The 27,712-nt window shown below is 48.3% G+C and overlaps 14 protein-coding genes across 14 annotated transcripts; 5 read left to right on the forward strand and 9 right to left on the reverse strand.

Annotated features, from left to right (window-relative positions):
- Positions 1-1,082: 1,082 nt before the first annotated feature.
- EURHEDRAFT_374483 (uncharacterized protein) lies at positions 1,083-1,763 on the forward strand (the record flags this gene model as incomplete). The annotated part of the gene is made up of 1 exon (XM_040778640.1): positions 1,083-1,763. One exon carries the CDS (start codon positions 1,083-1,085, stop codon positions 1,761-1,763), a length of 681 nt encoding a protein of 226 aa, XP_040642082.1.
- Positions 1,668-4,177, reverse strand: EURHEDRAFT_408732 (GATA-like domain-containing protein). The gene is made up of 4 exons (XM_040780902.1): positions 3,983-4,177; positions 3,697-3,896; positions 2,774-3,629; positions 1,668-2,720 (listed from the first exon to the last, which is right to left on the reverse strand). The coding sequence occupies exons 1-4, from the start codon at positions 4,083-4,085 to the stop codon at positions 1,954-1,956; spliced, it is 1,926 nt and encodes a 641-aa protein (XP_040642083.1). The 5' UTR covers positions 4,086-4,177; the 3' UTR covers positions 1,668-1,953.
- A 286-nt stretch (positions 4,178-4,463) lies between these two features.
- EURHEDRAFT_520539 (putative D-arabinitol dehydrogenase ArbD) lies at positions 4,464-6,359 on the reverse strand. The gene is made up of 3 exons (XM_040786822.1): positions 5,634-6,359; positions 5,518-5,587; positions 4,464-5,451 (listed from the first exon to the last, which is right to left on the reverse strand). Exons 1-3 carry the CDS (start codon positions 6,085-6,087, stop codon positions 4,788-4,790), a joined length of 1,188 nt encoding a protein of 395 aa, XP_040642084.1. The 5' UTR covers positions 6,088-6,359; the 3' UTR covers positions 4,464-4,787.
- A 423-nt stretch (positions 6,360-6,782) lies between these two features.
- On the reverse strand, positions 6,783-7,653 carry EURHEDRAFT_408735 (uncharacterized protein; the record flags this gene model as incomplete). The annotated part of the gene is made up of 1 exon (XM_040780903.1): positions 6,783-7,653. A coding segment is annotated over exon 1 (179 nt), but the record flags the coding sequence as incomplete, so codon positions are not given.
- On the reverse strand, positions 7,515-9,862 carry EURHEDRAFT_448515 (acetyl/propionyl/methylcrotonyl-CoA carboxylase subunit alpha; the record flags this gene model as incomplete). Its single annotated transcript, XM_040783747.1, has 4 exons — positions 7,515-9,228; positions 9,287-9,384; positions 9,446-9,644; positions 9,708-9,862. The coding sequence occupies 4 exons, from the start codon at positions 9,860-9,862 to the stop codon at positions 7,515-7,517; spliced, it is 2,166 nt and encodes a 721-aa protein (XP_040642086.1).
- A 268-nt stretch (positions 9,863-10,130) lies between these two features.
- EURHEDRAFT_520541 (uncharacterized protein) lies at positions 10,131-11,620 on the forward strand. Its single transcript, XM_040786823.1, has 2 exons — positions 10,131-10,492; positions 10,575-11,620. The coding sequence occupies exons 1-2, from the start codon at positions 10,421-10,423 to the stop codon at positions 11,496-11,498; spliced, it is 996 nt and encodes a 331-aa protein (XP_040642087.1). The 5' UTR covers positions 10,131-10,420; the 3' UTR covers positions 11,499-11,620.
- EURHEDRAFT_520542 (acyl-CoA dehydrogenase NM domain-like protein) lies at positions 11,590-13,280 on the reverse strand. The gene is made up of 7 exons (XM_040786824.1): positions 13,055-13,280; positions 12,903-12,990; positions 12,757-12,851; positions 12,469-12,704; positions 12,281-12,410; positions 12,133-12,259; positions 11,590-12,073 (listed from the first exon to the last, which is right to left on the reverse strand). Exons 1-7 carry the CDS (start codon positions 13,239-13,241, stop codon positions 11,662-11,664), a joined length of 1,275 nt encoding a protein of 424 aa, XP_040642088.1. The 5' UTR covers positions 13,242-13,280; the 3' UTR covers positions 11,590-11,661.
- Positions 13,281-13,400: 120 nt separating this feature from the next.
- EURHEDRAFT_383560 (putative 3-methylcrotonyl-CoA carboxylase, beta subunit (MccB)) lies at positions 13,401-15,411 on the forward strand. The gene is made up of 2 exons (XM_040779579.1): positions 13,401-14,977; positions 15,038-15,411. The coding sequence occupies exons 1-2, from the start codon at positions 13,527-13,529 to the stop codon at positions 15,327-15,329; spliced, it is 1,743 nt and encodes a 580-aa protein (XP_040642089.1). The 5' UTR covers positions 13,401-13,526; the 3' UTR covers positions 15,330-15,411.
- Positions 15,412-15,908: 497 nt separating this feature from the next.
- EURHEDRAFT_374490 (putative RAS small monomeric GTPase (Rsr1)) lies at positions 15,909-16,754 on the reverse strand (the record flags this gene model as incomplete). Its single annotated transcript, XM_040778641.1, has 5 exons — positions 15,909-16,332; positions 16,403-16,412; positions 16,468-16,496; positions 16,582-16,604; positions 16,659-16,754. 5 exons carry the CDS (start codon positions 16,752-16,754, stop codon positions 15,909-15,911), a joined length of 582 nt encoding a protein of 193 aa, XP_040642090.1.
- A 2,703-nt stretch (positions 16,755-19,457) lies between these two features.
- On the reverse strand, positions 19,458-21,402 carry EURHEDRAFT_408743 (sterol esterase). Its single transcript, XM_040780904.1, has 2 exons — positions 21,145-21,402; positions 19,458-21,050 (listed from the first exon to the last, which is right to left on the reverse strand). The coding sequence occupies exons 1-2, from the start codon at positions 21,257-21,259 to the stop codon at positions 19,717-19,719; spliced, it is 1,449 nt and encodes a 482-aa protein (XP_040642091.1). The 5' UTR covers positions 21,260-21,402; the 3' UTR covers positions 19,458-19,716.
- Positions 21,403-21,520: 118 nt separating this feature from the next.
- EURHEDRAFT_408744 (PET191 family protein) lies at positions 21,521-22,259 on the forward strand. The gene is made up of 3 exons (XM_040780905.1): positions 21,521-21,584; positions 21,711-21,852; positions 21,931-22,259. Exons 1-3 carry the CDS (start codon positions 21,560-21,562, stop codon positions 22,115-22,117), a joined length of 354 nt encoding a protein of 117 aa, XP_040642092.1. The 5' UTR covers positions 21,521-21,559; the 3' UTR covers positions 22,118-22,259.
- Positions 22,260-22,324: 65 nt separating this feature from the next.
- Positions 22,325-24,070, reverse strand: EURHEDRAFT_408745 (dolichyl-diphosphooligosaccharide-protein glycotransferase). The gene is made up of 4 exons (XM_040780906.1): positions 23,828-24,070; positions 23,665-23,775; positions 22,891-23,600; positions 22,325-22,834 (listed from the first exon to the last, which is right to left on the reverse strand). The coding sequence occupies exons 1-4, from the start codon at positions 23,967-23,969 to the stop codon at positions 22,412-22,414; spliced, it is 1,386 nt and encodes a 461-aa protein (XP_040642093.1). The 5' UTR covers positions 23,970-24,070; the 3' UTR covers positions 22,325-22,411.
- Positions 24,071-24,151: 81 nt separating this feature from the next.
- EURHEDRAFT_408746 (NADH:ubiquinone oxidoreductase subunit NDUFA3) lies at positions 24,152-25,147 on the forward strand. The gene is made up of 2 exons (XM_040780907.1): positions 24,152-24,535; positions 24,660-25,147. The coding sequence occupies exons 1-2, from the start codon at positions 24,352-24,354 to the stop codon at positions 24,704-24,706; spliced, it is 231 nt and encodes a 76-aa protein (XP_040642094.1). The 5' UTR covers positions 24,152-24,351; the 3' UTR covers positions 24,707-25,147.
- Positions 25,148-26,154: 1,007 nt separating this feature from the next.
- Positions 26,155-26,910, reverse strand: EURHEDRAFT_374495 (uncharacterized protein; the record flags this gene model as incomplete). Its single annotated transcript, XM_040778642.1, has 2 exons — positions 26,155-26,637; positions 26,704-26,910. 2 exons carry the CDS (start codon positions 26,908-26,910, stop codon positions 26,155-26,157), a joined length of 690 nt encoding a protein of 229 aa, XP_040642095.1.
- Between the last annotated feature and the right edge of the window lie 802 nt (positions 26,911-27,712).

The following is a 27,712-nucleotide window of genomic DNA, read 5'->3' on the forward strand; positions in this document are numbered from 1 at the left end:
TTACGTTCTTTTGTTTTGTGTTATGCGTCAGTCATGTCGGATTTTATGTCCTTTAATTCAGCATGCAATTAGCCCTTTGTTTTGCTTCTCTGTTCTCTCGCACCCCTCCCCTCCCTTTTCTTATATTTTTCTTCACTTCTTGATTTCGAAGTTCATGATTCATTACATGAACAAAATTCCCACTCGTATTTCGATATTGTGATGAGTATCATGTCAGCATCAGGCATTTGAACATATCTGGGTCAAGCGCGAAGTGACTGGGTTGGTGTCAGTACTTTTGGAATGTATTTGCAGGGATATGAAACGATTGGACATTGGATGTTATTAAAAGAATAACGGAGATTCTGGCTAGGCCCAGGCCTACTTTGGCGGAAAAAAGGGCTAGCATTACTAGTGGTATACTCTGTACGTACTAGACAGAGAATTTGAAAATGTGAATGATTACCCGCTGAAATGGACATTCTGTGTAGCTAAAATTACCCTGTTCAACCATAGAATGTTTCGTAGTCTTAAAATTGATTGCTGAACTACTAAACAAGCCCGGCGCCAAATTAGCGCGCGCGAAGAACATCACCGTTTCACCTTGAGCAGATGATTATCGAACTACTGGATAGGACGACTCTTTGATTCAGAGTAAGTAGGACCAGAATTAGAAACAATGGTAGTTCTGTTCTTGGCTAGGGACATCCTTTGTGTATATATACACCCTCCAACAGACAATGAATTGAAATCAATCAACTCAGTCTTTCTTTCCCCAGAAACGCTTTTTCTGCATTCACTTCTTCCAATACATATCCTATTGTTCCATTCATTCTTTGACTATTGAGAGACGTCCATTGTGGTCGGCATTGTCGTTGTTCTATACCCATTTATCGCTTCTTCGTCCTTTCCCTCGACCACACTACTTAATAAATAGAGAAGCAGCGCTGGAGCGCTATTGTCTCATAGTCCCTTCCTTACATCTTCGCTTTTGCTTTCTGAGTCAATTCGACTGAGCCAATTCCTTCCAATCGCCATTCCTGCACTTGCATATCTACCTACCACTTCCTATACAACTACCAAACACCACCAAAGAACAATAAATGTGGTTCCTCCTCTACAAAGTATTCAAAATCGGCGTCTCCCAAGCCAAAAAGCACAAAGCCAAGAAGAACGCCGACGGAACCGTCCCCTCTACCACTGACAAAACTGGAACAACTACCGAAATGTTCTCCCTCGACAACGCCAGCGGCATCAACACCAGCACCCGCAACCCCTTCAAAACAATCCTCGACATCCTCCTCCGCCTCCTCCAGTTCGCCCTCGGCCTCGCTGTTGTCGGCCTCTACGGCCAGGATATCTCGGGTACTTCCTCGGACGAGGGAATCGACGGGCGTTGGTTGTACGCTGTTATCGTTGGTGTTTTGTCTTCGCTTTCGGCGTTGCTGTACTTGATCCATTTGGGAATTACGAAGAAGAAGAAGACGACGCCGTTTTATTGTGCTGAGACGGGAGTTGTTGGGATTTGTCTGTTTGCGTGGGAGGGGGTCGTGTGTTTATTGTGGTTGATTTGTTTTGGGATTTTTGGGAAGATGTTTTTGGCTACAGGACATCATGCTAAAGGGTATGAGGGGAAGATGTGGAGGGCTGTTTGGGTGGATCTAGTTTGTTGGGGGGTTTGGGGGGTTAGTATGGTTTGGTTTGGAGTGAGGTGGTGGAAGGCTAGGGCTGGTGGTTCCGATACAAGTGGGAATGGGGATGTTGAGAAGGGGGGTGATGAGTGATTTGCTTGTTCGGATATGTGGGGACTTCATGCATGATGATGAGATGGAATTTGGGGTTGGAAAGAGATTGGGAACGTAATGGGTCTGTATCTTATTTGATGGACACTCGGGTTGTATTTTATTTGGTGGTGTTTTCTACATGGACGAGGATGTCGGGCTGGACCCTAAGTTATCAAGACCAATGCATTCATTAATATGATCTATCCACTACTCCTGTATCCCCTCGATACCCGTACTGCTCAGCACGAAGCATAACCGTCAACTGCCCTGGAACCTGTAGTCGACATGCCGCCCGCCAGGATGAAGTATAAGACATGCCTTCGAACTTGAACGGAACAGCATCCACCTGCGTATCAGGGTAGTTATCCTGCGCATCATCAGCTGTCCACCCACCGCCATCTTCACCTGTAAATGACCATCCGTCATCATGATCGTTTGTGTCAGCTTCTGAACGTTCCTGCTGAATCGTCCCTATCGTCTCAACACTCCCCTCTCGTTTAACACCCGCATCCACACCGCCAGTAACCTCAACCCACGACGTCCTCGGAAGTCTCGGAGCCTTTGAACGCCCACTATGCCCCTCCAAAACCGCACTCCTCTCCTCCTCCGGTAATGAATTCACCGCATTCAAAAACTTTTCTTCCCGCTGAAGTTCCTCCACAAAGCGCACGCGGAAATGATCGTCGACGAGCTTTGCTGGTTGTTGGTGCTGTTGGAGCTGGAGCTGGAGCTGGTGGATGTAGGTTGTTGATTTTAGGCGGCGGAGGTGCTCGCGTTCGTGATTGTTGAGACGGTTAGTGGTGGCGTTGGTGGTGGTGCTGGGGTATGGGATTTGTTTTGGGCGTGTTTTGGGGTTGTTGGGTTTAGTGGCAGCGGCGTTGGTGGTTGGTTTTTGTTGGGTGAGGAGGAGTTTGAGGTTGGAGACAAGGTTTGGGGGGAGGTTTTTGAGGTTGGGATCTAGTGAACATTTTAGAGGATGGAAGATGAAGATCGTGGTGTAAGGGACGTACCATCTGGGCTGGCGTATTTACCGTTTGACGGTTGCGGTTCATTAGGGCTTTCTGTGCGCTCGTTTTGCTTGCTTTGCTGGTTCTTCTGGTCAGGAGGAACAGGAGATTCCGAATCCGAGGACTCTTTTTGTGTCGTCTTTTCGCAATATTTTACCTCTTCCTCACCAGCCGGGCTAGCTGGCTTCTGCTCCTTCAAGTCACTATCATCATGATCCCGACTGAAACCAACAGTCGTCCTCGTGTTCGTGTTCGTATTCGTGGTGGTGTTCATGCACGTGCTTGTATTGGTATGTGTACTTGCATTCCCCTGTGCAAAATAATCACCTTTCGCCTCATATCTCGGAACGGCAGTCTGCGAAGTCCTGCGCCGCCCAAGAACGGGTCTGCGCTTGTTTGTTTTGCTCGCGACGAAATGTGGTCTTTTCTGAGACTGGTACTGGCCTCTGGTAGTCGCGGCAGTCGTGTTGGTGGTGGTATTAGTATCAGTAGCAGTATTATTATCAGTTGTTGTGGTTGTTGCTGTAGTGCTATTTTGCCCTTCCTTCGAAACGGCAGCAAACGGCGGAGGAGAAATTGGTGTCAACGGGTTAGATGGCTTGCGGGTGACATGCTGGCCACCAATGCCGGTGAGAAGCAACCGTGCCTTTTTCTGAGGAGATCCGTTGCCGTTTAACGATTTTGGCTTTTTGAGAATAGGTGGGAGGGGATCTCGTATATTTGCATTTGCATTTGGAATTGGATCTGAGTTGGATCTTCCATTTGAATTTCTTGTTACATTGTCGGACTCATTTTCCTCTGTTGGTGGTGTTGGCGGGAGTTGGGCGCTGACATCGGAGATTGTAACTTCGCTGGACATCTAGATGTGGGGTTTCATTTCGTCAGCCAGATCTCCTGAAGAAATGAAAAGAGAGTAACAATAATACATTTCCCAACGGCTTTAACTTCACAATAGAAGAAGACGAGAATTTCCGCGCCTGGGACTCAGCAATATTGACAAACAGCGTGGCCAGCGTCTCTCCCTGCAACGAACACCGCAAACGTTCGTTGCCCCAGACTCTCCAGAAAAAGTTCTCCAGGCGGTGACCTGAGTCGTTATTGTGGACTGCGGGGTTTGTGTGATAGACTGTAGATCTTAGTATTTGGAAAAAGAAAAAAAAGGAAAAAAAGGCAAAAAAAGTCTATCGTCAATGGAGAGTGGGTGGGCTTTACCTTTCCATAACCGTGCGATATCAAGGGCGTCTATCACATTGGGATCTTCGAGGTGGGAGGGGATTCTGGGGAATGTGGTCACGAGGCCTTTTGGGAGGTCCATATTGGTGTCTACTGTGCAGAGTAGAGCAGAAGTGGACGATCAGAGAGAGGTCTATTTTCTAGGAAGATGACTCTACATAATTTCGCGGGGCTCACTCAGCTCAGCTCAGTGCCGGGTTGGGGGACGGAGAAGTGAATGCAACGTCTTTCTAGACCAGTCTATAATGGGAATACGAGGGGAAAATTTCCATTGCGGCTGGAGTGCAGTTCCAGTGCGTGAACAAAGGGACGCGTCAAACGGAGTTCCGTTGCCCGTCATGACTGGTCATCGATTGACATATTGTTGTGTTGGCGCGGAAATAATTGCCATGGATGTTACCCGCGGGTTGTTCTACGTAGAAAGTATCATTGCGGTGTACAAAGTGCACTGGGGTACGCTGTGGGTTGTACCTGGTTACCAACTACGCTGCAGAAAAGCGCTTCGGTAAACGTGGAGATCTCAAACCGGGGATCTCCGGGGTATGAAATTTAAAATGAGGCTAAAGTCCGTTCCATCGTCACATGAAGAGTCTGGACTCTCAAATAACCATGACGTCACGCATTATTACCTTTCTTTTTTGAACAACACCGAAAGACCAAATATTAAACGAAAAGCAAGCATAACACATCAACCACTCTATATCGCTTCCGTGAAACCAGCCCTATCCTCAGGGCACCAGGGGGTATTTATTGAACGCCATCGAAAGAGGAGGATAATCGACCCTTAAGTCAAGGTGTAGCCACCGTCGACGCGGATCTCAGCACCGGTCATGTACCGAGATGCGTCACTCAGGAGGAAGATAACCGCGCCCATGAGGTCTTCGGGGTCTCCCATTTTGCCGAGGGGGATGAGCGAAGTCCACTTCTCGCGGAGGTCGGGGTTCTCGTCCAGGATCTTACGAGTGCTGTTGCACGTCAGTACTCTACTCAAATAGACAACATATAGAAGGCACGGCACGCACAGAGCAGTCAGCATGTATCCAGGGCTGATGCAGTTTACTCGAATGTTGGAGCCCGCCCATTCAACACCGAAAGACGAAGCGAGATGACGAACAGCAGCCTTGGCAGCATTGTACGGAGCCTGAGGCTGAGGAATGTTAACAATGGAGCTAGACATGCTACCGATCATCACAATGCTCCCCGAAACATTACGCTCCATCAGGTGCTTAGCAACACCAGTCGAGAACAGGTAGGTACCATCCACGACAACACCCCACAGCTTCTGCATACGGTCGTAGGGGTATGAGATAGCATCGAAGTTCTCCGTGAAACCGGCGGAGGTGACTAAGCTGTCAATTCGACCGTGTTGATCGATGATCTCCTGGAGCGATGCGTTGACGGAATCCGGGTTGGCAACGTCGGAGTAATGTGCAGTGACCTTGGGCATTCTAGTAAAGATCCTGGGTCAGTTTATAAGTCCATATCAATCGGTCAAGCAGTGCGGGTTCACGTACTGCTCCAAGCCAGGGTTCTCCCTCCGGAATGTGTCCACCAATTCCTTAGCTTGGGCTTCCGCCTCCTCCTCTGCCAGGTGTTAGCATTGCCTGTCTCAAAATCGGCCATAACATACTGTTCAAATCAACAATGGCAATATCAGACCCCGAGGCAACAATAGCCTGGGCCATAACCAAGCCCAACCCACGAGCACCACCAGTAACCACAGTAACCTTGTTCTCGAGGGAGAATTGAGCCAGCGTCCGCTTGAAGTGCATTCCCCCACGACCCTGCACGATAGGCTGGGCCGGCATATGGGCATCGTCAGGATACGGGATCACGATATCCTCGTCGGTACGAGCATATTTACCCTCCTGCTCACCAGAGGCACCCTGGGGGGCTTTGGTTGTAGCGGACTCCAGGAAGCCATTCTTGGGATCCTTCTTGTTGTCTTTGGTGCGGGGGATTGAGGAAGAGAGGGGACGGACGAAGGACGAGCGGAGGGAGGAAGAGGATGCAGCGAATGCGGAAGGGCGTGTGGAGGTGTTGAGTGCCTTGAGGGCCTGACGAGCAATGGTTGGCCTGAGCATTGTGAAAATGGTTGTTAGAGGAATTGTTGCTTTGGAAGAGTACGAGGGGAAAGAAGAGTATAAGAAGGAATTTCAAACAAAGAACAAGGGGGCACTAGAATACGTAAAAATGAGAGTGTAGAGTTGGAATGAGCATGAAGAAGCAGGATGCGAATTGCATTGAAACAGTTATTTATAAGCTCTGGGCCGGTGAAAAAAATCTGATCCAGGTTAATTGACATGATTGCTTTTTGGTGATTATTCAGAAGTGCGATATATATTTGTATAGATACCCACAGTTGCGGTGAATATTGGAGAGAGCTGGTCCCTAGAAAGAGTGGGCAGCTGTCAGTCTGCCATTGGAGAGTGCAGCGGGCCCCGTGATGTCACTCGCTGGCCTGGGCCCAAGCGACCTGCAGCTAGATAGCCCATGTGACCTAATGGGATTCATTAGATAGCAATTCTTTGCCGGATGGTATCGTCTGCATTCCGAAAAAACGATATAACCAATGGCCTATCCAAAACAAGAGCCAAGGTAAGAAGAGCTATTTAAGGATATCCAGGGGTATGAGTTCAGTTCCTGGGATTGCTTTGCCACCTATCGCTGACCCCTGGTAAGCCAGACTCGTACTCTGCACGCCGCTTACTCTGGGCTTGTCCATCCCCGTATTGGAGCCACAATGATAGGATGTGGTGTGTGGGGCAGATCCAGCTGTACCAATTTCACCTGCGGACAAGATCCAGACATGATGTAGTGAGAATCCCCGGGTAGTACGGAGTACTTGTGCAACACGATTATATTATCGAACTTCATTGAAGCAAGTGCCTACTGAGAAAATCATGTAAAGCATTTGTATGCGACACTCTGTAGAGCACGGGCACCGAGGTTACATGCACTGGCTGCTTCAAACTTAGGTTTTAGACCGGTTCTCCAGCAAGTGACGACAATCGGCCAATGAGACCATTCAATTGACTCATCACTTCTGCACTGATACAGGGTGCTCCACTAAAACGCTTCACTTTCCTCCTCCCGTAAGTCGCAGCTCTCCTCCGGCTTTCCTTATTCCAGAAACACACAACATTGCCCGCTCTTTTCTAGTCACCGCCTTCACCCGCAAATTCGACGAGGGGAGTTCCGCTCTTGCATTGGTCCTGCAAGGCATGTGTTAGCTCGAAAGACTTTTTTTTTGTTGTGTAGGGGGTGGAAGAGTGGTGAATCCGAAATGGCAGAAGGCGGAGATGGCCGAATTCGGCCTGGAAAGTCAGAAGAACATCCATGGAAGCTTAATCGGACCGGGTCCGTGCCTTTTCCCCACACCCCGCAAAAGGTGAAGGTTACCCGACTCGGACCACAAAAAATTCTCATCCCCGATTTCGGCTGACAGCGACCGGCTCAGCCAACACAGCCCAGAACAGACTAATGCCTCGCGTCTTCAATGAATCCAACCTTACGAAAACCATTTCAAATAATTCGCGCAGGAAGCGGGAAAGGTAGTGGTCCAACTGGGGTAAAGGAAAATGATTTCATCTTGACTTACTCCTTTTTGATGCACCACCCGTGAAATTGTCCCCCGCTGTGGGCTACGGATGACCGTCTCCATCTTCATGCTCTCAATAACCACCAACGGTTGGTCTTTCTCTACCGCGTCACCCGCCTGTACCTCCACACGCAGAATTTTGCACGGCATTGGTGCCAACACACTGTTGGACACATCCTTCATTCCCAATGCCTTATCCATCCATTTCGCCCGTGGTAGCGTCAATCGATACTGGGTACCCTGTTGGAATGCGATAATAGAGTCTTCGTCCCGGATCACCGTGGTGTCTAGACGTGTGTGGGGAAAGAATGAGGTGATCACTGGCGAGTCGGGGTTGCGATGGCTGAACACTGGCCCGAACACTTGGTCTCCAACCTTCACACTGAATTGGTTATCGCTTATCTGTTGAATTCGCACGTCGAATGTTGTGCCATCCTTGGACCCGGAATGTGTGTCTTCGAAGGTGAACTGCCGTTGCTGGTAACTTGGACTGAATCCCACCGCAGACCCTTCAAAATTAGCTAGCTTACGCGAGCTGTCAGTGGTGTCGTGGTGTAAACAGGCCAATGCGACCTGTGCGAGCACCTCGCCTCCAATAGTATCCTTGGCGAACAATCCCTTCCGGTGTTTCTCGATGAAACCCGTTTCAACCTGACCTGCAATGAAATCGTCGCTTTTGCAGACAGCCTTCAAAAACTCGATGTTGGTAATAGGACCGGCAATTTCGTACTCCTCTAGTGCAGCCAAGAGTTTGCGGATTGCCTCTTCTCGTGTTGCACCCCGCACAATCAGCTTTGCGATCATAGGATCATAGTGTGCAGACACCTCATCCCCGGCGATGAAGCCTGCGTCGATTCGAGTATCCTCTGTGATTGCTGGTGTGCGAACGTGGACCAGACGTCCCGAATCAGGAATAAACCCCTGGTCAGGATTCTCTGCATAAATTCTAGCTTCAATGGCATGTCCGCGACTGGCCATTTGGACTTCTACCTCGTCTTGGGTTAACGGGAGCTTTGCACCCTCGGCCACTTTGAGTTGCCAGTAAACCAGATCCTGGCCAGTAACCATCTCAGTAACGGGGTGCTCGACCTGAAGTCGGGTGTTCATTTCCATAAAAAAGAACTCCCCGGTATCATTGTCGAAGATAAACTCAACCGTGCCAGCACCTTCATAGCCAACGGCCAAAGCAGCAGATCTTGCTTTAGCCCAGATATCTTTTCTTGTCGCATCAGGAAGGTCAGGAGCAGGGGACTCTTCGAGGATCTTCTGGTGCCTACGCTGGATACTGCAATCTCTTTCTCCGAGGGCGACGCAGTTACCATGCTTGTCTGCGAAGACTTGGACTTCAATGTGTCGCGGTGTGGTGATATACTTCTCCACCAAAACGTGGTCATCGCCGAACGAGTTCTTGGCCTCGGATTTTGCTGATTGTAGCTGAGCCTGGAATTCTGACTTTGATGAGGCGATGCGCATGCCTTTGCCACCGCCTCCCTTGATGGCCTTTATGAGCACAGGGTATTTGATCTTGTCCGCTTCGGCTTCGAGAAAGTTGGGGTCTTGATTTTGGCCATGGTAGCCAGGTACACAGGGTACATTGGCAGCTGTCATGATCTCCTTAGAACGACTGTCCCTTATTAGTACATGCTGCTCGAAGAATATCGTAATAGCATGGTACAGCTTACCTCTTGTCTCCCATGTCCTCGATAGCTTTCCACGGAGGGCCAATGAATACCAGCCCAGCTTCCGTGCATTTTCGTGCAAACGCAGAGTTCTCACTGAGCTACATCACCGTTGCTTTATAAGCCTCATAAAAACATTTCCTCGTTTTAATTCGTACTCACGAAGCCGTAACCAGGATGTATCCCTTGACAACCCTCTCTCTTTGCAATCTCTATAATCCGATCTCCATCGAGGTAGGCCGAAACGGATCCCAAGTTGAACGCAAAAGGGGAACTCAACGCATGCTGGGATCGACTATCTGGGTCTGTGTATAGCGTAGTGACTCGAATGCCATGCTGTGAAGCGGTTTGTCCGACTCGTCTAGCACCAGGTTAATTAGCAATGGTCAATTGATTGGTGATACCTATCTACATGCAAACATACAAAGCTATTTCACCTCTATTTGCGATGAGAATTGAATTGAGGGAGCATCGTGACTCTGCTGCTCTCGACGAAAACGTAGAAGCAGCTCTCTTTGACCTCCGAGCTACAGTCAGGCCCAGGCGAGGAGAAATGCGGAGAAACGGTGAAAGTGGCATTGTATATAATGCTAGATAGAAGTCATGAACAAGGCTCGATTATGGGTATATCAGCAAAGAAGCATGTCACACAAATCGGTAACTGTGATGAAATCTCAAGAAGCGACCCCAGGGAGGTTTAAAGAACATTCTGAACCAACCCTGGCAGTAGCTATTCAATGCTCTTTAGCCGACGGAAAGCGAAACTGCGGGGAAATACACGTGACATGAGATCGACCGAAACTTTCGGCCCCGTTTTTTCGCATCTTTCTTCCCTCTACACAGCACCACAGCAGTCAACACGGATCATGCTAGCCTCAGGTTGATACGTTCACTCTACGTCGAGATTAGCTTATATTAGCTTCCCCTTTTTAACCCATTCATTGACTTCCCGGGTCTCTCTGTCTGGGCGTGTGAGCACGATCCTTTTTCGACGGACGATCCTTAAGCTGCGCGCTTTATTGAATAGCGATATATTGATCTCCTTTTGAAAAGGTGATCAATTCTTTGCGTTTAATATCTCGCGATATTGAAACGGGCTCTTGAGTTGTCGATATACTACTATAAAGAGCGATCATAATGTCTGATGACGAATACTACGACGAGTTTGACGACATCTTCTGGATCGAAGAGCCTGAACCTGATGCAGCCGTTAGTTCTTCCATGCCTTTCCCTTATATCCAAGAATTGCGATTTTCACCAAGAGTTAATGTACTGACCACCAATGATACAGGACGACCTGGCCGCGACAGCAACGTACGATGCCGTTTTCTTTGAAGACCCGACGTTCGATGTAGACGAGTACTACAGTGATTGGGACGAGCTCTCCGACGATTACTACGATGAGGATCCGACGGTTAAGCGAAAACAACGTACAGCGGAACTGGCCAGCCGAAAACCAGCCGGCCAAGGTCTCCAGACGATATGGAGACGAAAGCAAAGCAATGGTATACAAACTGGAGGGGGTACTACTCGAGTCGTTCCATCCCAGGCGCCAGACCCGACGTCTTTCCAGAGCGTCGTCTGGAAACGACCAGAGCACGACAAGAACCCGGTTCAGGTCATGGCACCGGGCGAAGGGGAGAAGGTCGCTTTACTCAAAAACTGGCGAGAAGTTTTCAAGAACTCCCATCCCTCGTTCGGCCGTTCCAGGGCATGGAGACAACACAAAGTACTTGATTATCTTGATAATTCTGTTCCGGAACTTGCGCCGTCTGGTCCAGTTAAAGATCTCATGGTGGAAGATGAGACGTCAAGGGATGTCAGCACTGAGCGGACTCCGGGGGACAGTGGGTCTGTGGGTTATGCCTCGAACACGACTCTGGAGAAATCCGTCTCTCCGCCCTCTGTGCAAGTTGACAAGGCTATGAATCCGGCCTCGGTAAACGACTTACCAGCAAACAATTATCATTCGCAACCGTTCGCCTCATCTAATAAAGAAAATAACAATAATGATCCGACAGGACCCTCGCCCCCCGCTTTGTCCCCTGCGAAGGGTAAAAAACGCAAGGCGTCTATCTCCATTGATGAGGACCAGTCCGCTCAGGGTACTAAAGGACGCAAGTCGAAGCGCGTGGCGGCTGGCCAAGAAACACAGTCAGCGTTAGCATCTGGGCCTGTACGGAGGTCGGCTAGGCAAACGAGAAGTCAGAAATAGGGATCTAACATGGAATCATTTTGAGAGGGCTTTGTTAAAGGGAAAGGATAGAACACATCTAATGATCAAAATTGTAATATAGACGAAATTTACTAGGCATGATTCAATATTATCTATCCGTCATATACTTTCGTCTTTTCAAATTTACAACGGAACAAAACGACTAGGAGTATTCTCTATGGAATGCACGCCCAATAACCATACGCCTAATCTCACTTGTCCCAGCACCGATTTCGTATAACTTCGCATCCCGAAGCAATCTTCCAGCAGGAACTTCATTGATATAACCAGTGCCACCCATGAGCTGGATAGCATCCAGGGCACATTCGGTAGCTCTCTCTGCAGCATACAGAATAGCACCTGCGCAGTCCTGAGTTCGAATTTTAAATTCCGGAGATGAAGCACTGTTATCGATCTGTCGTGCTGTGTTGTATGTGTATGCATGCGATGCAGAGAGCTTGGTGTACATGTCTGCCAATTTACCCTGGATAAGTTGATTATGTGCAATGGGGGTCCCGAATTGCTTGCGTTGATGGGTGTAGGGGAGGACGAGATCAAGGGATGCTTGCATGATACTGGATAATATGTCAGCATCTGTTTCGACAAAGGGGTGAACGTGTTTGGCTCTACTCACCCCAAAGGCCCGGCGCTCAAAACGAGACGCTCAAGATCAAGACCCTCCATCAGCACCTTGACGCCTCGGTTGATCTCACCCAAGATGTTCTCTTTCGGCACGAAGACGTTGTCGAAGATGAGCTCCCCTGTGTTTGATCCACGCATACCCAGCTTATCAAGCTTTTGCGCGCATGAGAATCCCTCGAAAGTCGTTTCCACCACGAACGCGGTAATGCCTTTCGATCCTTTTTCCGGCTCTGTCTTAGCGTACACGACTACGTAGTCCGCATCAGGACCCTAGAGACCGCAAAGACACATTAGCATACAGTAAAGCTAGAGTTCAATCGGAACTCACATTGGTAATCCACATCTTGGTGCCATTCAACACCCAACCACCATCAACTTCTTTCGCAGACGTTTTCATACTGACTACATCGGAACCAGCTGAGTGCTCAGACATGGCAAGCGCACCGACTTTCTCGCCTGAGAGGAGACCAGGTAGATATCGTTCTTTCTGTTCGGTAGTTCCGTTCAAAGATAGTTGGTTCACGCAGAGTTGGGAGTGGGCGGCGTAAGATAGGGCAATGCTTCCTGGATATCATTAGAAACAAATATCTTGGAGCTGACCACGGGAAGCAAGTACCTGATGCTCTGCTAATTTCTTCCATCACAACGCAGTGAGCCTGGTAGCCCATTCCGAGTCCGCCATATTCTTCGTTTGCGGTTACTCCTAGGAAACTGATGATCCAGTCAGCATCACATTGCCCATTAAATCTTTGGAATACATACCCAGCATTGCCCAATTTCTTCCACATCTCTGCCGGGAATTCATTCTCTGCGTCTGTCCGAGTCGCAACATCTTCGGGAATCTCACGCCCTGGATTGTGCCATTGTCAGCAGTAGATACCAAACCATAGCTTTTCAGCACTGTGAGCACCCACTGGTAAACTCTTGAACCCGCTCCCGGAGCTCTTGTAGCTCATCCTCCGTCGGTGCAACGAAGCCTTTCGGGTGTTTGGTTGACAGCGGCCGAATTGCGGGGATGCGGTGGAGGAGCGGCTTCCGCGATCTAGATAGGACTCTGGAGGAGCCCCGGAGAGCAAAAGGGAGAGTTGATACCGCGGTCATAATTAAAAACAGGGATAGAGTAGATGCTGAATATTAGGCGGGAAAGCATGAAAGGAAGAGAGCATTTATGGCGTCTATGCAGGATGTTGCGGCTAAACGCGGTAATCATCGCCTTCCCCGCAATCCGGGGATGAGCTCCTACAGTAATCTGGTCCTTCACTTCCGCTTCATATCCGCTTCTGTGTCCTAACTGTCTTCATCTAGCTTTGAGTAGCAAGAAGGGGCATTTTTCAGCTGGCTCTGGATGTGTCTTAATTGACAAAACACCTCATTCCTATCTCCGCAATGCGTGCTCCCTCTCCGCTTCTTCGGAGCTTTAGCTCCAGAGCAACAGTGCTTCTCCCTCATTCACAACGGCTACTCCTATCTCGAGCTCCAAGAGCAACAACTATTCAACGAACTGCTAGAAGAACAATTGCCAGTTACACACATCCACACCATGCCTCTGCAATCTCCGTCCTGCCTACGGCCGTGGACACCTCGTCGTCCGACTTTCGTGAAAACGAGCAACAGATGAAAGAGCTAGTTGGTAGGATGTCCAGTCTACACAGTACAATTGCACAAGGAGGACCGCAGAAAGCAAAGGATAAACACATTTCCCGTGGGAAAATGCTGCCACGAGATCGGGTTACCTCTTTGATTGACCCTGGCACGTCGTTTTTGGAACTATCTCCCCTGGCAGGCAACGGGATGTATGGAGAAGATGTTCCCGCAGGAGGGATAATTACGGGAATTGGGACTGTGGAGGGTGTCACTTGCATGATTGTGGCAAACGACAGCACCGTCAAGGGAGGGACATACTACCCCATAACGGTGAAGAAGCACCTACGCGCGCAAGCTATTGCCCAAGAGAATAAACTTCCATGTCTCTATCTCGTTGATTCCGGAGGTGCCAACCTACCCCACCAGGCGGACGTGTTCCCGGACAAAGAGCACTTTGGACGTATTTTCTTCAACCAGGCGAGAATGAGCTCGTTGGGTATCCCCCAAATATCTGTTGTCATGGGTCCATGTACGGCAGGAGGCGCCTATGTTCCAGCTATGAGCGATGAGACGATCATCGTTGAAAACCAAGGGACTATCTTCCTAGCTGGACCTCCTCTGGTCAAAGCCGCGACAGGCGAAGAGGTCTCCGCAGAGGATCTAGGAGGTGGCCAGCTTCACAGTTCGGTCTCGGGAGTGACGGATTACTTGGCTGTCGACGACGCGCATGCCCTTGTATTGGCTCGGAGATCGGTAGCGAACCTCAACTACCCGCAGACCAGCATCCCGTCAGAGCTATTCAAGGGCGCGGTAATCAATGAGCCACTTTACGACCCTAACGAGCTCAATGGTATCGTCGGAACAAACCTGCGTCGACAGATTCCTGTTCACGAAGTTATTGCTCGCATTGTCGACGGAAGTGAATTCGCCGAATTCAAGCGCGACTATGGTAGCACGCTCATTACTGGATTTGCCCGAATCTATGGACACCAGGTTGGCATCGTCGCTAACAACGGTATTCTATTCTCCGAATCGTCGCTGAAGGGGGCCCATTTCATTGAACTCTGCACTCAACGAAACATCCCCCTACTTTTCCTCCAGAATATCTCTGGTTTCATGGTTGGTGCCGATGCGGAGAAGGGCGGTATCGCAAAGAACGGCGCCAAATTGGTGACTGCGGTTGCTTGTGCCGATGTTCCCAAGTTCACTGTTGTCTTTGGTTCGAGTGCGGGTGCTGGAAACTATGGAATGTGGTAAGTGTAATCAACCCCAGCCTAAGCCCCTTTATACATATATTTATTAACTTGACTCAGTGGTCGCGCCTACTCACCACGTCTTCTCTTCATGTGGCCCAACGCCAAAATCGGCGTCATGGGTTCCGAGCAATTATCCGCCGTGATGGAAGCCGTCGGACGCACCGCAGACCCCGAACTGAAGGCGCGTATTGACCGTGAATCGGAAGCGATCTTCTCTTCTGCAAGGCTCTGGGACGACGGTGTCATTCCCCCGGCGCAAACAAGACGTGTGTTGGGATTGAGTCTGGCGGCTGCGTTGGGTGGTAGAGTTGAGAATGTGCAGACGCGTTTTGGGGTCTTCCGGATGTGATGGTTCATATAGTATTCTGTACAGGTAGACGTGGTATAGATGTTACCAATTCAACTTACATTGATTGATACAACCGTTTTTTCTAGATTTACATCACAGATAGTAGAACGAAACGAGAACAAGAACAAGAACTTTTCCCATTCCATAGACATAAATAAGCAGGACAGATAAGGTTCGGGCGTGCAGTAAATAAAAACATATATTCTTCAAAAACAGCAACGGAATAAAGGAACGTCAGAATCAAAATGAACATAAATCTATCATATTGAGGTAAATTGGTAGGTAGACGGTAAATGGTAAAACGTAGACGGCGTATGATACGATTGTATGAGGGTGATGCGTATGATATAAGCGAGTTTGGACAAGGTTCAATCGATGGATATTAGTGAAGTGGGCGTAACGATTAGGGGGTTGGTTTGTAGATGTATGGGTGTATGGTTGTATGCCGGTGATGATATGTGCCAACATGGCAAATCCGGTTGAAATGAGGTTTCAAGATATGGGGTTTAAACGGATGAACGATGGTGGAGGATGTGGTTGTATAGGTGTTGATATGGTGGTAGTCGCTTCGAGCAACCTCTATAGGATCACACAAGGTGACCTGCGTCCCGTTTGACGCTTCTTATCGCGCTTTCGGTCATGGCGATTCGGGCCATCTCGTGTTCTTAATGCATCAGAAGACTTTCCGTTCCCTTCTGTGTCTTTTCTGATGATTTGCCGGCAGAGATCAACAAAGACTTCATTGACATTGGCTCGTCTACGAGCCGAAGTCTCATAGTAAGGGGCGTTCCCCCAGGTCTGAGAAAGTGCAAATGCGCGAGCACGAGGAACTGCACGATCTTCCTCAAGATCGGATTTATTCCCCACGATGACGATGGGGACGTTTTCGTCGTCTTTAATGCGGGTGATTTGCTCCCGCAGTTCTGAGAGCTCGTGTAAGGATGACATGCTGGTGATTGAGAATACGAGCAAAAAGCCTTGCCCTTGCTTCATGTATAACTCTCTGTGCAATGTCAGTATTGATGTCACGTTACCACAAGTCGACGCAAGAGTGAATGAAAAAAGATTTTTACCTCATAGCAGCTGTAAAGCGTGTTAGTGGACATTATAATCAGACCAACACGAGTGAAAAACTTACTGAATTGTTCTGTCCCTGCAGTGTCAAGGCTGTGGGGAGAAGATATCAGTTAGTGATATGTACACAGGTGGATAACGACTGTCATTTCCACGGGAAGTGGGTCACGGTGCATACATCTCTAGTATACATTGTCGTCCCTGTCGTATGAAGTTAGCAACGCAGAACGGAAAGGATCGATAGTCAATACTTACATCTACTTCCATCTGTTTACGATAGGAATCCTCAATCGTGGGATCATAACTTTCAATCCAGACATTTTGGACGAATTGAGCTGCAAGAATCAGCATGCCAAAAAAAAAAAAAAAAAAAAGGCATAATGAGAACGGGCCACTTCATAACAGCAAAGACAAAGGAAGAAGATGTAAATGAGGGCTACAAAGGACAAGGATGTACGAACCAGTGAGACAACTTTTCCCAACACCACCTAGAGCGCAGAAATAGACATTAGCAGGGCGTCGCTTTTCTTTTCCTGGGTCGAGCCAGTCAATGCCTACCAGCACCTAGTACAACAATATGATATTCCCGTCTGGTATAAATCCAATGATTAGTCTATCATGTAACAAGTATGCGACCATTGAAGGCCCTCGGAGTTCATCGACTTACTGCGGCCTCATTGAGAATAGCAGCGGTGATTTTTCGACTCAAAAAGGAGAACCTAGAAGCCCAGGGAAGGAAACAAAAACGTCGGGGTGTAGTGAACAGTATGGATGTATTATTCCGAGGAAGTATACCGAGGTACGACTTGCGAATTGACCAGTGACCGTAATGAAATTGACGTCTCTCGAGAAAATGTATAATTCGGCCGGAACCGCGCGCCAATCCGATTATATATCGCCTGTTCCGATATGCAATGTCGCGATCTATGAAGGATCGATTATGTATGTATCTCGATATCCCGGAGGAGGAGGAATGCCGCCGGTAAAGCAAGGGCAACGACACGCGATCGTTACATCGGTCTTCAGGGCTGACGATCCCCTCGGAGGAATTTGAGTCGACGGAGGCCGCGAACAACGCCTTTATCGGTCAAGGAAAGGGTTCAATTGGTTCAGGACAGCGGCGAAAGGGCAGAATGGTGGTAGTGGTGGTGGTGGTTGGTTGTTTCGACGGGGAGGAGCAATTGCTCTCGACAGATTGATGTCAACAGATCGGGCCAAGTTCCGCGGAGGCTAAAACTGAACCAGGTTTTGGGGGTCGGTCTGCAGGAGAAGGCCACCACAACACACTCACGAAAAAGAGCAGTCCAATTCAGGGACTGCAACAACAATAAGCAAAATAAAAAGAAAGAAAAGACGACAATAGTACCCCCTCGTGATGGTGAGGACGAGGGAAATTGGGATAGGACTGGGCACGACGGTCGTTGGGCGGCGGTGAGAAGCGTCGAATTTTGTGCGGACAGACGGGCGATCCAATATCCGCGAACAAACCTTAACGGCCAGCAAAAACGCGCGAAGAGCCACGGAGTTTTCCAATCAGAGAAAGAATGGTGTCGGTCCTGCTGGTGCTTGGAGATCGCTCGGGTTAGTCCGCTTTGCGTGCTGCAGCAGGAAGTGTGACCAGTTGGCAATATGCCCGTCGGGGGCTCAGGGGAATGCTTTTCTTCTCCATGATTATGATGTGACTATGGTGATCGAATGGATATCGCTCTTGGCTTTTATCCGGGAGTATCCCAGCTCCTATCTCGTTGGAGGGAGCCCTCCGGGGAAAGACCGACATTTTGCCCATACGCTAGCTTGAGCGGGAGGATTGACCACTCACTTCAAAATGAAAACAAGAAAGTACAATGGGAATACGATGGGAATATAAAAAGAACGGAGCAGAGAAGGAAATAAAGCGTCACTTACCGCAACAGTTCCTTTTCTCCAGGTAAGTAGACTAAATCACGATGAACAGAGAATCCTTCTTTATCTCCGTCACTCGATACGAGCTATTCGCATTTAAGAGAATCGAGAGTCAGTCTAAAGGAAAGAGTCAGGACAGATGTGAAGTACTCTGTCCTCCCGGATCGAGACATCATCTGCAGCACCATTTTTTGGTGCAATACCACCTACATAACCATCGCTTAGTGGTTGTACAGCCTAGATCCATATGCTCTATTCTCTCTCTTTTGCTTTTTCTTCCTCTTTTCCACACACGCCTGATTCAGACCTTTAATCAGGCCTTGAAACACGTCCAGGTCATTGACCATTAGATACCGTTTATACGTCACCGGGGCCCTGTTACCTATCAACTCTGCCATCCATCTTGTAAGCCCATCGGTACATTTACCCGGTCCAGTCGAAATTCATCCTGGTCAAGCACGGATGCACCTGGAACTTCTGGGCCGTCCTTTCTTATTATTTGACTTTTCATTTATTTCATTTGTTTATTTCTTCGGGGAAGCGGTAGCCCATCGACAAATTGCATGTGCATCCCTAGGTTGGACGAGGATGGAACCCTTAGTACAGGTACGGACACGAGTGAAAATCCATGCCCCATGCTATCTACCAAACATCCCTACCCTGCGACCACATGCCAACCGGTGGTTGTGGTTGTGGTTGTGGTTAGTGTATCACAACCCCAATGAGATACATACCCCAGCATTCCACTGAATCCCAGACTCAATCGACATCCCAATTCGTAATCCTGCAGATTGGGTAACTGAAAGATAAATACAAACATCAAAGTCAAGCGCTCCCACAGCCAATACACTATCGAAATTCGTGTTCCGTACAACAACAGCAAGGGAGGGGGGACGGGCCGGTTGCGCACTGTGCATCGTCCACGGCTATGGTTGATGCTTGATGCCCAATGTATCCGAGCTCCTACGGGATATGTCGACTTAGGTTGGCGCTGGGGTGTTAGTTGGGCTCGGTTAAAAAAAAAGTCAGAAGTCAGAGTCACATGGGTACAGCTATTACATTCTGGCCCTGAGGTCCTTGTTGGGTAGCTGTCGCTAAGCGAAATGTGGCCTTAGACATCTATATATAGCCTACGGATAGGAGGCAAGCTATACCCGAGTACCACGACATGTTCTGATATGCTTTATGCGGCATGGCTTGTGTACCATGCGAGTAAGTACTAGGTACACCGTAGATCTATTCAATAACCACAAGAACAAAAAGCATCATGCAGTATCTAACATCGGGTCCCGACGTATGTACATACCTAGGGAATCCCAAGCAAAATTCCAATAAACCCCGGAAGCCGGAAAAAGCAAGAAATATCAGTAAATTTATGGGCAAAATGCATAGGAGCGGATAGGAGCATAGATCAGTGGGTGGCCTTAGCACCCTTGTCAGAATGACCATTGATATCAGGATTAGCATGACTACGGGCCTTTACTTCAATAGGTCCATTAGATGATACACCACTGCGGACACTGTGCCGCTCGAGCGCCTCAAAGACGTCGCCGAAAACTTGCTTGTCAACATCATTGGCCCACAAAAAGTCGAGATGTTCGTATGTGGGAATCGGTTTCGCAATAGTTCCCCGCGGCAGTCCTTGAAGCATCGAATCGATATCAACAAGACTATCGCTATCTCCGTAGAGCAAAACGATCGGAGTCTTGATATTCTTGATGGGGTATTTAACGGGCTTGTAGAACCGCGCTGTGGCCACAAGACTCAACGGAGACTGAAGTTCGTCGTCGTAGAATTGGAAGCTGCGGTTCCGAATAATTTGAAACCAGTGAACCACTGATTTCGTGCTGGTGAAGGAGAAGAGGTGAAAGTATGCGGCTAGTTTCTGATATAGGTGAATGTTCTTGCATTTCCAGTTGAAGAGCACTGATAGCGAAGAATCCATGATCCAGACGAAGAGCGGCGGGTAGAGAATACTTTGCCACATTGTCGTAGAGCTAAGGACGCTGCGTCGACCGAAGAGAAGGAACAGGAAGATGGGAGAGGCTTTCATCAAAGAGTCCACGATGCGGTTCGACAGTCCTGAGGGCGCCATTGCGGGCGCCAGCGCCACGAAAACATCACATTTCTGGTTCAGCGTCGGGTGGATAGAAAGAGCAGCAAATGCCTGTGCGGTTCCTTGTGAAAACCCAATATACGACAGTGAAGGCTGTTCTGTCACCTTAAGAACATACTCGATACTGTCGGGGACATCGTAAAAGGCGAACTGATCGATCGAGAAGTCCCAGAACTCATTTGCTAACGGCGAGTGCTTGACCGACTTTTTCGAATACTTGTTCCCCCGGTTATTTCCCAGCCATACATCATATCCTCTTTCCACCAGTTGAAAGGGTAGACATCGTTGCTCGTCCGTCAGGCAGACCCAAACCTCGCTGCACATGAGGAGTCCATGATGCAGATAAGCGACCTTCTTGCGGGTACTCCCTTCACCCTGATTTACTCTGGTTCCTTCTTCTCCTCTCCGATACGCTAAACGATGGAGACCCAGTAGATACCCATCATTGGTCTGGACGATGTGTTCCTCGGCTTCGTAACCGAACAGTGCGCAGATATCTGCAAAGTCCGAGGCCTGCGCAATTGAAGTGGCAAAGTTGTTCTTCTTGTCGCGTGTGTCTTTCTCAGGAGCAACGAGGGCCGTGAAAATTCGTTTCGATCGGTTGTAGAAGAAGCGAATGACCGGATCAGCTGTAGTCTTTTGATCAGCCCCTTTTCTCAATGCTCCGGAAAAAATACCCCCAAAGATACAATTCAAGCGCAAAACTCGACACGGCCTACTCACGAAGACAGAATGTAATAAGATGAATAACCCATCCGGAAAACATCAAAATAAAAGACCCAATGAGAGCAAGATATTCAGACCAATACAGTCTACCAATCACTGGTACTCGCGCCATGGCGAGAGTATGGAGAAGCAGGCGTCGCGCACTTTTTTGCCAAACTAGAGGAGATCCGCAGAAGAATCAATATAGTCAATCAACATAATACGATCAAATGAAACAAGGGCAGCAAAGTTGAAGCTTGACCGCAGGCATCTTCCATGATGTAACTGGGTGACAGTAACTAATGTCTTTGTCCCATGTGATTGATGCTTATATAATCCGGGGAAAGGCACATTTTGCCGCAGAACCAATGATTATGTTTCCGTTTGGGAGAATCACCGTTGTCCAAGAACAAGTCAGCATTATATCAACACAATGCCGAGTTCCTGCAGAGATATCAGTACGTCGTTTTGCCCCTCCCTGGAAAGCAGTGTCTGAAAGGGAGACCTGCCTACTTAACCATCGCCGAACGACCGCAAACATAACCCGATCAGCACTCTAACATGTCCTCGTGATTGATTGACAGGAGACGCCCTGGCGCAATGTCTCCAAGAATCCGATTGCATCATGGTTCAGCGCCATAGTCCGAGAGAATGTTTGAGTTCGCCATTGGCCGAAGAATTACCCACGAAATGTCAACAGCTGCGGAAAGGTTTCAGCGAGTGCAAGTACGTCAGAGACATCCGATCAGGAGTCGAACGATAATACAAAGAAACCGGATCTCTAACCCACTGCTATTGCCATAGACGCGGGATGATCGATATGCGCAAACGATTCCGTGGAAATCAACCAATCGCGCTGTCCAAAGAAATCGAAGGCGGGAAATCCAACAAGCCCCAGCAGATGTACGCTGGTAGGCCGGCGTTCGAGACGGTCAAAGAAATCAGCGGGGATGAAGTTCAGATGGACCCGGAGAAGACGAGGGGCTTATAAGTGAGGGGATTCGATTCTGGTAGTGGTCTTGTTCTTGCACTTGATATATCTTGTGTTTTCTGGCATGGGTTGGAGTTTTCACTGGAATGGTTGACGACATCATAGAAATGCGTGTACGATAACAGGGTTCCATTACGCAGGGATTGTACATAAGGAATATATTCCCCTCGGATGCTCTACGTTACATACGGTTTCCTCGAAAAAGACCGGAGACTTGATATATGATACCAGCTCGTGCGTTTTGGCACAAGATTTTCATTTAAAGCATGTACGTTATACTAGATGTTACATCGCTTACTGCGTCTTCTTGTTGGACGCAGCAGGAGATGGCTCGGAGTAGAGCCATACAACAACAAAGAGAAGGAATCCGCCGATCACAGACCAGAGACCTCCGATCCAGACCCATCCGCCGCTAATTCTCCAGCTGCGGGGGTACTCGTCGTGCGCGTAATGGCGAACGGTAACTTCGTGCTTCTCCTCGATGTTGGTGAAGAAGGGACGCTTGTAGTTGACACGGAAGGAAAAGATTCCATGCTGGTCGGGGATGGTGAAGCGTGTGCTGTACACAGTGCTGGTTTCCGTTCGGAGAGATGGTTGGAGAGTGAGGCGGTGGAAGGGCGAGAGCATGGTGAATTCGAGCTGCAGAGCATCCTCACCGGGGACCTCGAAGGGAACGTATCTGTCGTTAACGTACTCGGAGACCTCGATGCTAAATACCTGCGAAAGATTCACTATCAGTATTGCCAATTGCATGGATAACGAGCGCAACTTACTGTCTCGTTCTTGATACGGTAGAGAGAGGGGTTCAATTGCTCGGAAGTGATCTCTCCTTCCTCAGCAAGGTGGTGCTCAATCTTTCCAACCTTCAGCACACCGGTCTCCTTGAAGGTCCACGAAGTCAATTGCTTCGCGAATTCCTGGTTAGCCGTCTTGGCTTCCTTCTTGTCCTTAGGCGCCTTGACACTAGCTGAGAACCACTTATCCTCTAAGCTTTCCACAGATCCCAGAACAGCAAATCGAGCCGAGTTTCTGGCTTGCATGGCCGAAACGAGAGCTAGCTGGGAGCCAGTTGCCGAGACATCTTCCGGAGTGAACGATTTCTCCTTGGGGTTATAGCTGTACGAGGTAACTGGAGCCCGTAAGATAGGAGTGACGATGTTGCTGGAATCTCCGAGAGTCTGGGGAATAGCCCTAGGGAAAGCCAGAACACCGTCACCGTCAAAGAAGGCCTTGGTGTCAGGTCTCAATTGGCCCGGTCTTTGGAGAAGCAAAACGTCGTGCTTTTCCGATGCGGAAATAGTGTCGTAGTTGAAGTGGTCGAGAACGATGGACGAACGGTCGTTAGATAGGTGCAGGTCGAATTCCAGCAATAGCGAGCTGATAGCGCTTGGTGTTGTAGTCTTGCCGGAGAGGGCGAGAAGGACGTTGCCGTCTTTGTTCATGAAATCGATGATATTCTTGGCGCTCAAGGAAGGTCCAAAGCCTGCGGCCATGATTTATTAGATACGAGTTATCTTCAATGTCATGATTCGGTAAAGTCGTCCAACCTTTCGATTTGGGAGGGAGGATAAGTAGGTGGTCGTAAGCCTTCTCGCCATGTTGGAACAGAGAGAATTTGCTATTCTTGGGCGATTCGAACGAGATTGTGTATCCACGAGCTATCACAGATATGTCAGCTTCAATTACATTCCAGTAATTCACAGAACTCACCTTGCAGGTCGCTCCAGAAGCTAGAATAGAGCTCCTTCTCGGCCGCTTCCTCAAGAATCACCACTAAACGATTGCCCGAGCTACTCAAGGCGTGGACAACCGCCAAAAAGCAGAACAGGAGAAAAGAAAGATACCACCGCATCTTGCAATAACTTGCGCAGCGAAGGGTGGGTATAAAACAGAAAACGAATTTCAAGAAAAAGAGAGAGTAGTTGTCGACGACAGCTGTATCGATACTAGAACGGGCGACGTGTTGCGAGACGGAGCGCCAAGACCGCCTGCGCCTGTCGTCACTTTCCATTTCCACCTCCAAACCTCCGTTCCCAATTCTTCCCCTCTCAGTCGCAAACCTCGCCCTGCTGCTGTCCCCCTCAACAACCCTCGCTCCGGTGGGATAATTTATCGCGTGTGATTCACTTCGACTCAATTGATCACACATACCCTCCGTTTCCTCGAACCCCCGCGAAAGAAGCCAGGAAAAAAGAACCTTTGAATTCAGAAATCTCCCCATACAACCGGTCACAATGTCAAACCCTCAATTCTGGTCGAGTCCTCTCCGCTACCTCCGCTGGGCCTCGCACGAGAAGCCCGCTATCTTCTACGCCATGGTCCTTGGTTGTTCCGGCCCGATTTCACTGGTCGCCCTCCCTCCGATCCGTCGGTTCTTCGGTGATGTTGACCCGCAGCCTATTCCTCTAACATATCCCAGTAAGGATGAACTTTCTTCTCCTCTTGATACCTGTGTCCGGAGCTTCCTTCATTTGAGCTGTGCATGGTCATGGTTCTGCGTTTCCGAATAGTTGCTAACATATTCCGTTTCTGCGAATTCTAGTCCCGCAAGGACCCCGATCGATCCCGCAAGGCTACGATGACCAGTAAAGACAGAAAAATAAATCAAAAGGGAATGAGGGAGATGTGTGCATTGTCGTGTGAAGTTATATCCGGATTTGCTTTTACTGTGTATTTAACTCGGAGTCTTTGAGAGACCAAACCCTGGGAATCGAGCATTGTCGTCACTTACGATACCAGATCCTTCTTTCTTTCGTGTTCTCGACTATATTCTTTTATTAGGGTATGTCTATCATGTCCCTATGGTGCTACTTGTGAGGGTACAATTTGCAGTCTCCGCGGGGACGGTAGGCAAGCTGTGTGTGCTGCGATGTATTTCTACATGGGAATCAATGGGGATTCATCATAAACCAGACGAATCATATCCGATTAAAAACAATTCTACTCCCAAATCGTATATCCGATTGCAAAAAGACATACAAAACCGATGTATATAGCCATCCATAAATACAGATCTTCAACTGCCCAATGGTACCATCGACGAAATAAACCGAAACCGAATACGAAAAACATAAACCCTCCCAAATAAGTACTGGATGTTTTTTTGACTGTACACTAAACCTGTTATGCCCAGTCAGTTCCAATGATTAGACATTGAGCATCGTGGAGTGCCTCGGATACGCCGTACCAACCATGTTTCGGCAAATGTCAGCCATCTGAATTGGTTGGAAGGACATCGAGCTTCATCTATCCATCACATATTTAACAAAAATACAAAAATGCATGTCTCATAAACAAACAAAAACATACAAAAACATATGACTATGTCTTAAAGCCTCGCCCTTTTTTTTTTTTTTAAACAATTGAAAGGGTATAGAACCCAAAGTGCCCTTCCGGGGCTCAGCGGATTACGGATTCATCAACCAGCCAAATTGGGAATCCATAAATGACGGATTCATTTGGCTTGTCAAGAAACTCTCGGTATTGCCATAATTGACATTGAGCATCAAAGGGAGGTGTCCGAGTTCATGGAGATCGTCGGATGGAGTCGGGTACCCAGAACACCTGGATATATATCCATATTGTTGAAATCCGAAATGTGACTAAAAGCACATTGCGTAGTGTTGCATTACTATATTTGACAACTTCCTGCGTCTAAAAACACACCTTGCTCTCGTTGATTTTTACAGAAGCTTCGCTTTGTCCATCGCCCTCGCTTGCAATGCCATCTTTTTCTTCCTCGTTATTCCAAGGCCGATCCTCATCAACGCGACAGCAGGTCAGATGAGGAAGCTATCAGAGGTATATCTACTATTGTTGACAAGGAGATAATCGACAAAAGACCTTATGTCTTCCTTCAACTCCCGCACACCCGCCTCGAACACATTACGCCCCTTGGTACTTATCGGGAATTTAAGGTTGAAATAATTCATTCCTTGGGACATGAGGTTAACACTTGCAGCCTTAATTATGCGATAGAAAGCTGCACCTCCATCGTCAGCGACATAGTTATGGCGCTGCACGACCGAGTTGCTGAACTACTGGCGGAAGAAACAGATGTTCATCCACATGAAGATGTCGTTTGCGTAGAACGCGCAGCTTAGGTTACTGTTTGTCCCACGGTGCATATTTCTAGGGTAGTGACTGAAGATGCGGCACTCGACAGTCTTCTTTCTCAGGACGAGCTCTTGATACCTCTTCAGACAGAGGTAATGAGTGTAAGGATCGAGGAGACTGATAGTCGTCGTGTTCAAGGCTTTCCATATACCCACGAGATAAATCACAGCTTCTTGGTAGATCACGGTGGAGCGCATCCGTATTCCCAAGTTAACCCATATGGTCGAGCGCCAGACAATGGAATGAAAGATCAACCGATTGACACGCAAGAGCGCAGTCTCTTGGGCTTTCATGATCTCCCAGCTAGCTCGTATGTCTTCCGCAGTTTGCGGAGGGGTTTGGACCAAACGATACCGGTAGGTGACAGCGCTTTTTTCAAGTTGCCGGTTATAGCTCTCGAACGCCTGTAATTATTGTATCGCTATCAGTATTATTTAAAAAGCCTCTGAAGGTTGAATACGGAGACTCACTTCGAATTGGAGGACGCCCTTGGCCTGCACAGCCGACGGGACAAGTACCAACCGGGTTGCGCCTAATTGTCCAGGCTCATTGATCCTGGTACAAGAAGCGCAATTCCCCCCCCCCAGAGCCGACGCATGTAGAATGTACATATCGGGGTTTATAAGGACGTTGAAATTCCCGTCGTCAAACAGGGGAAAACCTGCTATTCTGGCCATTTTGACTCTGAGGCAGTACTTCGAGTCGTATGTCATGGTTTTGAAATGGATGGCAAGAAAGAAGTCCTTTGTAAAATCTAGATAGATGAGATGGCGAAAGAAGAGGGCCACATAATGAATATGTTCATGTCCATCGTCGAAGAAGTTGTGAATGTTTCAAAATGGCAACTGAGGCAATTGATGCAAAATCTATTAGGCTGGGCGCTGGCATTATATTTGGATTGAACTACTAAACAGTGGCAAAGTCTAGAGAAATATAGTGCTTCTATCTTACCCATTTTGAATACAGCCTATGGGGAAGAAAATTTAAAGCAAAGGCGCCAAGGTCAATGACTAGAAATCAATGCTTCTGAACAATAAATAATTGAGCCGCTATAAAGACCACCACGATAATTAGTTCTTGTATTATGAATGGTCTAGGAAGATCCTTTGACTCACTGTTGAATCGTCTCCACGATGCCGCAAAACATCATGTTATACCCAACAAGGCAAGCCAAGGTCTGAGCTATCTGATGACTCTACATCAATGGCTCATGTTGTGAACCAAGGACATGAAGGTACGTCTTCAGATGAGTGGACAAGATACCGATTAAGCCAACTTAGATAAATCTATAACCTGCCTCCCAGGAAAACGATAACGCCAGATATGCTTATCTACATGGAATTTGTAGGTAGGACGATTGTATTATCGGAGTCCTGGCTGATGCAGATTAAATCAGCGGGATGCCTCCGAGCAATTTCAGAATTGTAGTGAAATATCCAGAATAACTCCTCTTCACCCAGAGCAAAATAAGACAGGAAG

Source organism: Aspergillus ruber (genome assembly GCF_000600275.1).
Source record: "Aspergillus ruber CBS 135680 unplaced genomic scaffold scaffold00003, whole genome shotgun sequence".
In the NCBI taxonomy this organism is placed as follows: domain Eukaryota; kingdom Fungi; phylum Ascomycota; class Eurotiomycetes; order Eurotiales; family Aspergillaceae; genus Aspergillus; species Aspergillus ruber.